The following is an 11506-nucleotide window of genomic DNA, read 5'->3' as shown; positions in this document are numbered from 1 at the left end:
GGTCATTTAAAATACACTTTTATGTAATTTCTTTTGAACCGTTTCTTTTGAACCTTGCATGTCATATATTTAAGTAGATTTTAATTACACATTTGTAATTATAAAGTTGCAATTTAGTACATTTACAATATTTACTTTAAATATACCCTAATATTTAACACACTACAGTCAGAACAATCAAGTACTTTACATGTGCTTTTTAGTCTGTCATTCAGCAGCACAACAAAATAAGTGTAGCCTACTTTAAAGCACAACAAATGATTATTGATACATAATGATTTAAAATAGGCCTATAGCCTATACCAAGTCTTTGCTTGTTCAATGGAAATATCGAAATATTTACGAAATGTATAAAATTGTAATATAAAATTGCAAAGTTTGTAAAAACGTCCATGATCCATCCTTAGATAATTTGTAAATATTATGCTCCATATAATGCAGTTTTTGTATTATTGGAACTTAAGCAACTTCACTGGCGTGGCATGAAAAAAAAAATCCATAAATACATGTTACAAATTCATGACGATGATGCTGTTTGTAGTCATGGAAACTCCTCACAATAGCTCGACGTGCCTCTCTCTCACTTCGTTCGGTGAGCGCGAGCTGAGCTCTGAGCTCCATCCTCTCCTAAAGCCCTTTACTTTGCGCATGTACAGCTGAACTGAACATTTCATCGACTCCAAGATGGCGTTAACACCACTGGCTTGCGTTCTGCTTCTCCTTTCCATGCAATGTGAGTACACATCACCGCACATTTATACTTTCTTTGTAGAAGAAGCAAAAGTGATACAAACTGTGGTGAATCATGTATCGAAGTTCTTGAAATGTGTTTCAATGAGCTTCCCTTTTTCACTAAAGTGCTTGTCTCTTTAAGCCAACTAAACTATTGAGCTAACCCGTTAGCTCTTTTAGATGCGATGTTAGATGTGGACGTTGAATCTAAACTGAGATAAAAGTAACATTTTGCGGTGGATGTGCCGTGTTTCTTGACACGAGCTTCAGGTTTTAGTTGTCTCGCGCTGAAATGTTTCTCATCGCGGGCTGGAGACTCACTCGCATCCCGCTCTGCGTGTTTGTCCAACTAACCATAAAAAACCCGTTCGCCTTATTCTACAGGTTACATTGGTTGTTTACGGGAATATTAGACTTCTTTTGTTGTTGTTGTTTTTAACTCAGACTTTATTATGCCATAAAACCTGTTTTCGTGCGTGTTTGCTCCGCTGGATCATTATCCTCAGTTCTTTGTTCACGCTTTAAAAGTTTTTGAAACGAAATAAGCAAACAAATTTGGACTGAGTGGTTAGTGTTGTTGTTGATTTTCATTTTGCTTTCTCAAAACGGTCGCGTGTGTGTTAGGTTTGAGTGTGTTTTAACGATTGGAAACTATTTCTATGGAAACTGGGCATGTTTATTGCGAGATAACGGTTTTCCGCCTCAAGTGTTCACGAGAGAGGGGATCAGGCAGCGCGCGCCAGGCATTAACACAGGCTGCGAGTGATATCAACATTTACAGCATATTGCCTTCAATATTCACAATATACTTCTTATGTCTTATGTTTTGAGCTCAGGGAAATAATTTAAAAAGGTGGGATGTTTTTGTCCTGGATCGTTTGAACAGTCGATTGTAATTGAATTAAATACTTTTAGTCTAGACCAATAGCTTAATTAAATTATTCAGTCAGAAGATGAAGATTTCGTTTCTTACGGTTGACTGGAAATAAGCAGTAGCTTCGCTTTATAGATCATTTATATTTGTTAAGTCGTTTTGAGCCATAGGACTAAACTCTCTAAATTTGCTATTTAGGCTAGGCTATATGTGTTTTTGGTAACACTTTACAATAAGGGTTCATTTGTTAATATTAAGACCACATTATTTGTTAACATTAGACCAACTAATAAACTAATATTAACAAATGAACCCTTATTGTAGGCTATCCTTATCTAACCATTAGCAATATAGGCCTATTTGTTACTGTATTAATCTTTGTTAATGTTAGTTAAAAATACAGTTGTTCATTCTTTGTTCATGTTACTTCACACTCACAGTGCATTAACTAATGTTAACAAATGCAACTTTTGATTTTAATAATGTATTAGTAAATGTTGAAATTAACATGAACAAAAATGAATAAATACTGTAGAAGTGCAGTTCATTAATAGTTCATGTTAACTAATGAAATCTTATTGTAAAGTGTTACCGTGTTTTTTCACCTTTTTATTTATCTCAGTTGCTTTTGTTTGATTAATAAAATGAACATTTGATGACCCTTTTAAAGGTTAACTGTAATTGTAGTTGTAGGGACTGTAGGCTGAAACTGCTCATCTCCTGTGATTAATCAAGTGCGCTGATTGGCTTAATTAGAGACCACAGCAGGAAATACTGCTGGTTATCTGTGTTGTGATGAACTCTAAATGCACCATTTCTCTCTTTTTAAATTTCTGTTAACTTATGACTTTTTATCCCCTCATTTATTGAAATTAATTTATTAATTTTGTTTCATTTGTAATATAAGAAGAAAAAAAAAGAAATCTGTTTGCAAATAGATTCTGCAAATTCAGTAGTCAGTAGTTTACTGACTATAAATTAAAAAGGTAGCTGGCCATGTTTACATTTATTACTTGTAAAAAAAATGTTTTCCATGTTTAGGCTACTTGTGTAAATACAATGCAGCATACTAATGTGAAGTGTGATTTTAAGAAAAAATGTATGAGTTTCCTAGAATTTATTAATCAGTGCAATAAAATTTCTATTAAAAGTAAAGTTACAGCTGAATGTAAAATGAAAATGTCGGCCGACTCCAAAAGCAGTTTCTCCGTGGTTTGTTATACCTTATGTTTAGAGTGCATTTGTGGAGTGGAAACTCTCCGATGTCTTTTGCCAGCACTTTTGGTGCCAAGTTATGCTTTACTGGATAGGATGAAATAGATTCAGGAATAGTACAAAGGTTGAGATATTTTAGATGAATACTTGGACGAGTGGCAGCCTTCCATTTTAGTCCACACCGAATGCTTTGGACTTTGAAGAAATGTGGTGTCATGGAACAATATTCTGAGATAATATTCACCATTATGTTGCCTATGAAAATGCTGAAAATTGTCTGTTGTTGAGATTAATACTTCAGATGTGATTAATACAGCTTAAAGTGAAAAACAGTGAAAGTGATAGCTTGTCCCTTGAAGGCTGAGTGTCCTTTCTCTTCCACCCGCTGCTTCCCAGCAAATTGCTTTCTGGGGGTTCATGAAAAGCGTACTGGAGCTTCTGGGCATGTCCATCAGTTACAGGCTGACATTTTTGATGTGTTCAGTAAGCGACCGAGAGAAATAAGCTCAGAAAAGATAGCCGTTCTCTGTGTGCTTTACTTAGGGCTGTTGCAGACAAAGACACGTTGCCCTTCCGCACATGCTTAGGTTCGTTTTAGTTGGAAGGTACCACATGAGAAAAGTATGTTGTGAACAGTATCTAGTATTCGTAAAGGCTGTTTATTGTCACTGTATAGTGATGGGAAAAATTCCATACGGGGGGTCCCAGCGTAATCCGCATGGGTACCATGACAGGCAGGCTTTGGGATGAAACATGCTGAGTCTTTGAGCAACAGGAGAACGGCACATGTCCGGCCGACCAGCCGGAGTATCCCGGAGTAACGTGAAGAAACAGCTGAGCGGCTGTGGGTGCGAGTGAATGGAGGACCCCCATCCCCCCCACCCCCCCGACACGGAGCTGAAATATGTCCCACTCAGCCCACCACATATACTCGGCATTGAGAACAAATGTGGAATGCTCACACACAACAGAAGCCTCGAGAATTCATTCACTTCATATGCGTAATAACAGAGGTGAAGATCGTATAAAAGTGTCAGTTGAGTAAGAAACATTTTGCATTTTCAACATTAAAAACCATTAAACCATTAAAAGTGTTAGAAGGAAATCTGAGAGTTTCTCATGAAATTGGAAATCCCTATGAAATCTCTGAAAGAAACATGAAAGGTGTTTTTTCCCAAGCTTATCCTGGTTTTATTACTTTGTATTTTTTGGTAAGCAGTGACAGATGTGGAAGGGAAAGCCTAGAACTAACAGATTCCCAGTTCAGGAATGGCAAGCATGCGCATTCCCTACATGTCAATAAGACTTCCATGCATGTGTAAGATGGGCATTGATCAAAATAGTTCCTGACTGCAGGGCTGAATATCCTGGAGCCTATGCAAAGGAGCAGGATTAGGACAGACCCCACTTTTATTTTTATTTCATGTCGTTCCAAACCTGTATGACTTTCTTTCTTCTATGGAGCAAAAAGAAGATATTTTGAAGAATGTTTCAGCTGTTTTTGTCTTTACAATGAAAGACAATGTGGTTCAAAACAGCACTGGACCCTTTGACTTTCATTGCGTGGATAAAAAAACACAAAACAAAAACACACACACTGAAACAATTCCCAAATTTTCTTTTCCATAGAAGGAAGGAAGTAATTTTGAGTGAATTATATTTTTTTTTAAACAATCTTCATGTAGCCCAATTATCTTAATACATAATTAGTGTTTTTTTTAACCACTTCCTTACTCAAGATACAGTTCTTCCGTGTTTGTTCCAAGTTTGGGTGATCATTTTTGAACAATGAAGACTGTTTAGATGATTTCCTGTCATTAGCCGCTTTCCGACCGGAGGAACCTTTTCACAGTTCCTAGAACTATTGGCTAAAGTACCCGGATGGCGGCGTGTTCGCACCGCAGGAACTAGGAATGATTTTAGTTCTAGGAACTCCATTTGGAGGAACTAATTTAGGTCCTACTTCAGAGTAGGGTCTAAACCAGCACTATAGGAACTATCTGTGACGTTAGTGTACGCTGATTGACCGAACGCACGCGGAGCACCAGCACCCGCCATTTTTAAAACGGCTAGAATGTAAACACACAGATTATAGCCTATATATTTACTGCATAAACTAACTATAAAACATGGAAAACAGTGATAGATGGGTCTCTAAACCTTTATGCTGAAGAGAAAATCCAACGCAACTTTGAGGGGACCAAGTCAAACATGATTATGTTTATCTGCCCAGCTAGCAACACTGGACATCAACCACACGGCATAGGCTAATAACCTTTTTTTCATATACTGTCTACTTTCTATAACAGTTCTATCTAATAACATGTTAAACAGTACTGTTAGACAGATCGCTAACTAATAAACACAGAGAATGCGAGCATTATTTGCTCTGGCGTTCTCAGCGCCGCCAAAATAAAGGTCCGTCGCGCCGTCAAAATAAAAGTCACCGTGCCTGCGTCACTCCCTTACCCCTCCTACCAGTTCCTATGGCCACTTGGCCAGTGCGAACGCAAACAGCAAAACCGAGTTTGGGGGAGAGTAGTTCTTAGAACTGTTTAGAAGTGGACAGTTCCTAGAACTAAGTTCCTGTAACTACTTGGTCGGAAAGCGGCTATTGATCTCTATATTGTCACATGCTTTCAAAAGAAAGGATTATGCGTGTGCAAATGTCTTCCTCAACTGTGTCTTTGCCAGCTGCTTGTTAGAGTAGGTGAATAGCTCTGGAGTGAATCAGTTGAATACTCTCAGCTTCATCCAATAATTACTTATTAGCCGATATCAGAGATTGATATAACGAGTTTTTCTTTCCAGTTCAGTTTTCATTTTCAAATATAATTGTTTGGAGCGAAATTAAAATTGAACCTTGATTTTTAATGTAATCACAAAGGTAATTATTATTGCTAAATATAGAAATGCAACAGATCATCTGACAGCCCTGGAATCAAATGCTGCTCTCTCTATGGAAACAAGCCATGTCAGTGTGCCCTCATTATAAGCTCAGAAATGCATACAACAGAAATAGTTTGAACAGAACTAACATGGTATTAATTAAAATTCTAATCATAACATTTTCTGTCGATTTTACATATTAGTTACATATACAAACTATAAGGTGTTTTCCATGTTTTTCCGTATAAACATGCACTAGACAGACGTCTTTGACCATTGTGCTCACGTCTTTTGATATGCCTGTCGCATGAGACAATATTCTAAAAACGCAGAGCTCAAGTTAAAAGGAGTTTAACTTTTAAATAACGCGTCTCTACGCATGTCTCTTTTTCATTTCATTGCCCTGCATCTCACAGTTTTAAAAGTCCTCTAATGACGTGTAAGGACAGAAAACAAATGGGATATGACACCTTCATCTCGTGTAATGGAGAGAAATGTCATCTTCATTGAGTTCAAACATCTGCCATTTGCACACCTAGTGTTTGAAATTCCCATCACAAGTACAAATGTTGACAGATAGAACTCCCATGATTCACCTTGGTGATGATGATTTGAATCCCTCGCAGCAGATATCAAGTTCTAAAGCGACTGCTATGAAGAACAGATGACTCCGACGTGGTGATAAAAAAAGACCCGCAAATGTATTTCTTGACGGTTCCAGCAGAGGTTTTGAAGGAATAAGATGATGAGCGTGACAGACTTTGACATTTCCAAATACTGAGAAGATTTTTCACACAAGTAGAAGCTCATTTTTTGAGGTTAGTGTTGTGAACGAGGGAGATGATGTCTGGCTGTACAAGAAACTCAGATACACGATACAAAGCTCCATCAACAAACAGCTCATCCATTTGGATTTATTATCTCTCCATCGAATTACACTTTGTCATTTTTACGACTCAAGTCAGACCCCCAGACAGTCAATCATAGAGACAATTTATCACCTGCTCGACGGCTCACTTTTTCATTGGGTTCGCACGGCTGTTCACCAGAAAAGAGAAAATGAATTACCATAGCCTATTTCATATAATTTTTTAACTATTTCCATTTGTAGCGCCTAGCCTATATATTTTAAAGACCAATAGCTGCAAAATACCTTGCTTAAAATAGTGCCCCACTGCCTCTGAGCTTTATCGTATGTGCTGTTGCCTATCAAAGAATGATTAGCAGTTGATAAGTTAAGGGAACAGAAACGGAGCAACCTTAATGAGAATCTTATTTGGAGTGTGACTCCTCTCTGGCTTAAAATCCACCATTAGCACCAGATTTGTTGTGTGTGTTTAGCCGACTGGTCAGATTGTACTGACAGATTGCGGCCAGACCATCTGGCGGGCCGGCGTTAAGGCCACCTCTTAACGCTTCTCTCACTTACTTGCTAAGTTAGCAGGGAAGAATTTGAAAACCAGGCAACCCTTAAAGCTGAGCTTGACCCTCTTATTAAAACCATATATGTATTAGATCGATTTCAAGATGCCATCTGATTCAGAAAAAACTATTAAATCTGAGCTTCTTTATTTTTAGATTAATAATATAGAACTTAAAAGTCTTTATTTGAGTCAGATAACCATCGTTGTAGCTCCCCAATAGACATTACACAGGGCAGTTGGGCAAAATCAGAGGGGAAAAAAGCAAGTTACCTGAAATACTCTTAAATACGAGTTTAATGGCTTGTCTGTGATTTGAAAATTTTGATTCCTCCAGTGGCCTCAGAACATAAAGGTTAAGTTGACCCAAAATGTATCCCATAATTTGCTCGCCCTCAAGCCATCCTAGGTGTATATGACTTTCTTCTTTCAGCCAAACATAATCAAAGTTATATTTAAAAATATCCTGGCTCTTCCCAGCTTTATAATGAGAATGAATGGTACTAAAATGTTGAAGCCCAAAAAAACGCATCCAACCATCATAAACGTAATCCATACGGCTCTAGGGGGTTATTAAATGCCTTCTGAAGTGAAGCAATGCATTTTTGTAAGAAAAAATCTGTATTTATAACTTTATAAACTATGATCACTAGCTTCCGGTAACCTCTGACTTGACGCATGACGTATTTACGAACGCAGAAGCACAGAGGATAGACCAAAACAAAACACCAGTCTCGAATTAGAATCTAAAGAGTCTAAAACGAGAATTTTTAAAGAGAAATGTCGGAGGATTTCAATATAAGAGAAGAGGAGCTTAAAATGTGTTGCTCGGCCCTATTTGTTATTACCTCGAGAGGTGTCTTATTTTTACCTAAGCTTACGCTACGCCTACATCCTACATCATGCGTCGGGTCAGAGGTCATTCTTTGACCGGAACTCGACTTTTGTACGCCCGTTACCTGAATACCGGAAGCCAGTGATTATAGTTTATAAAGTTAATTTTTTTTATAGTTTTCTAACAAAAATGCATCGCTTCACTTCAGAAGGCCTTTATTAACCTCCTGGAGCCGTATGGATTACTTTTATGATGGATGGATGTGCTTTTTTGGGCTTCAAAATCTAGGGTACAGTTCACTCCTATTATAAAACTGGGAAGAGCAATGATATTTTTTAATATAAAGAAGAAAGTCATAAACACCTAGGATGGCTTGAGGGTGAGTAAATGATGGGATAATTTTCATTTTTGGGTGAACCGACCCTTTAAGTGAACTTTGTGATAGTACGCGCTGAGTACAGCTGCTGTGGTTTAGTGAGCGTGCCCTGAACAAGTGCCTGGGATATTTGTCATTAAGCCAGACAGTGGTCAAGATCATTCTGCCTGATGGCCCTGAGGTGTGTCGTATTTAAGCCTATGTATGTACAGTATATTTAATAGGCAAATAGGTTTGTTTTGACTGGTTGTTTTATAGATAAGGCTGTTAAGCAGTAAACATTTTGCTAACAATAATGCAGTTCAGTCATAGTGTCAATTTGTAGGCCAACGCAAAAGACTTGGGAATTTTAGTATAGCCTAGTGGTTTCCAATTAATGAGTAAATTAAAGGGATAGATCACTCAAATATTGTCATCATTCACTCACATTCATTCCTAACCTGTATGATTTTCTTTCTTCTGTAAAACACAGAAAAGTTTGTCTTTTCCACACGGTGAATGTCAATGGGGTTCAATTGACTGTTATTTTAGACCCCATTTACTTTTATTGAGGGGGAAATTGTTGGAACATTCTTCTATATATTTTGTGTTGAGTGATATTTAATGGAAACCTATTTTGCAATTCATTTTCTAACCCTAACGGTTCTATAGCCTAAGTATCATGGCAAAAAGCTGAGATATGTGACCGTTATACACACAGTTTGTTAGGGGGGTCCCAAGGCGAACACATTATCTCAGAGATTTGCCTTATCAAGAGATTTGCCTTGGTAAACGTTATCAGCGTTTACCAAGATGACCTTAAAAGGAGTCGCTAAGATAGTCCGCATGAGACGCTTCCTGAAGGAAACTAATCAGTCAGTAGCCTTTAAGAAGATTTGCTGAGACTTAAGACGTCCTAATAACGTGCAGAGATACGAAAACAATGCCAGAACGCTGGATGTAATTAAAAGATCTTACTGTTACCAACCCAAGTGGAAAAGATGCTGCTGTTATTGATGTTTTCCGGAACATCACAGCAAAGCAGAGTGCAAAGACAAATGCAGAGGGAATGTAAAGTTGAAGCTTTGTATAACTTTGATTTGATGTAAAATGGAGCTGCACTATTCTCCCATGATTCTGAATAGACAACTAAACAAAATAACATTTACTAGAGGTTCTGAAAATATATTTAATTCATTTGAATTATTATTTTTAAAAATCTGTTTGAGTGATTCAATGACTTTATTTATATTTCCTTACTGGATGAATCAGCGTTTTTGAATTAATCTCTTGAATGAATGAGTCAATGACAAATACATTTTTAACATTCATTTGTCGCCACCTACTATTTTAACAATGTAATGATACAATCTTTATTTGAGATCGTACTTCAAAGGTTTAAATGACATAGTCAAATTGTCATTAGGAATGAAATCAGGTGGGTGTTTGGATTGAGATCTTTTAGCGATTAATCGTGTAGCTCTAATGTAAAAATTTAATTTGAGTGTAAGATTACAGATAAGGAAATTGGATGTTTTCCATATTCTCTACCTTTATAGGCTATCAAAATATTGAATATAGTTTCATGTTCCAGTATCAAATAGCAGTGGTCGGGCAAGGTCCTTTTGGCTCTGGATTATAATTTTGTTTACATCCATTTAGTATTCGACATACACTGAAAAGTGTGATGTGTATTTGCTAGCATTATTGCTCTACATTAACAGTCTAACATTAAATCTGTTGTATTTGTTCTGTTCATTGTCAAAGCTCTGAGAGTGTTCCTGGCCTGGGGGATGTTCTCATAACAAGTAATGATTGGCTGTAGCAATTTTTTCCTAATGCCCTTTGATCATTTCTGTCTTCTAAAAGTATTAAATTGGATTGTTTTTTGCATAAATTGTCTCTTTAGAGGACAGAATATTTCTAATTTGCAATTATACTGATGTTAGTTTCAACCATTTGCCTTTGAACTCAAGGGACACTTATTTTCTCCTTTTTTCTTCTTTCATTTGCTTTGCATTTTCTTCTCTTGTTTACCACAATGTTTCGGAAATTATTATTATTTTTTATAAAGGAGTTCATTAAGATTTTAACAAGTTTAAAAGTCTATGATGCAGTGCACTAACTGTGGATTAGTCAGGTTTATTGTGTTAAAATTGACAGCACTGCTCTCAAAGAGGCTGGAAGCCACTATTGTCTGAGGCCGTGTTGTGCTGTACCTTAAATTACAGCTTCCCTTTGTTGTTCTGTGTATTGAAGAACAAAAACAACACTGATGTGTAGGTTCTTGAAATATTAAAAACATAAAACAGAAGAGAAAGAAAAGAGACAAATAATTTATGGCAAAAATAAGACCCAAGAAGACACGCAAATAATGCCTTTTAGCGTGGTCCCTTGAAAGTACGGGGCCTATATAGCCATTGCACTCCTCAAAAGTAAAAGTTTTCCCCAAAGTTGAGGGAAGGCTCTTTTTCTTTCTCCCCTGCACTGATCTTATGGTTCTGTGCACATTCATGGAATTTCCTGTTTGAGCGGATGAAACTGCCGCAGACGTACAGTGAAATAAAGTCTCTGCTACAGTCATTCATGCAGAAATGGGCAACCATGCAGCTTTATTTCTTATCAGCACCACTCAAGATCACTCCTCATATGTCTGTGGGCAACATCCTATGGTTGGGGGAGAATATATGGACTAGCTTGAAGACCATCAGTGTGATGGAATCTCCAAATCTGAGGTAGAAAATGTAGGGTAAAGCATTAAAGCTCTCATATCCGTATCCTCTCAATGCTGGATGTTTGAGCTGGCCACATTTCAGGAAAATGCAGTGCAGTTGTCTATCATAAGTAGAGATCGCATATGTTAAACTTATCATGGGTGGGGTTAATTACATCTACTGCTATGCAAATTGGAGATTCCGAAATGACGGCAATAGAGTTGACAAAGTGGGAGATATTTTCAGCAGTTGAGGAAATACTATTCCCCTCGTAAAACTACCCTCATTAGTGAGTTTACATTGTATTCTCTCTGGGCAGCAAAGGCTTAAAGCAGATAAGCATAATGCCGTCAGTCAGGACATTAAAAATTGGCAGGCATGCACATCTGGATCAACCGATGCAAAATGTATGCAGCGTGTATAAATCCTAACAGTGAAGGTGGAGTTTGTGTTTGTGTAGTTTTCTCTGCT

The 11506-nt window shown here is 37.3% G+C and overlaps 1 protein-coding gene across 1 annotated transcript in view; it reads left to right on the top strand.

Moving 5' to 3' along the window:
* The first annotated feature begins 594 nt into the window (after nucleotides 1-594).
* The window catches only part of jam3b (junctional adhesion molecule 3b), a 32793-nt gene continuing 21881 nt past the window's right edge, over nucleotides 595-11506 (top strand). The window contains exon 1 of the mRNA XM_084137457.1: nucleotides 595-733. Within this exon, the coding sequence (XP_083993583.1) occupies nucleotides 685-733 (49 nt within the window). The 5' untranslated portion in view covers nucleotides 595-684. The remainder of the gene's footprint in view (nucleotides 734-11506) is intronic.

This window comes from Abramis brama (assembly GCF_963993115.1).
Source record: "Abramis brama genome assembly, chromosome: 15".
Classification (NCBI taxonomy): domain Eukaryota; kingdom Metazoa; phylum Chordata; class Actinopteri; order Cypriniformes; family Leuciscidae; genus Abramis; species Abramis brama.
Note: the sequence above shows the minus strand (reverse complement) of the source record. Positions and strands in the feature narration are given on the sequence as shown.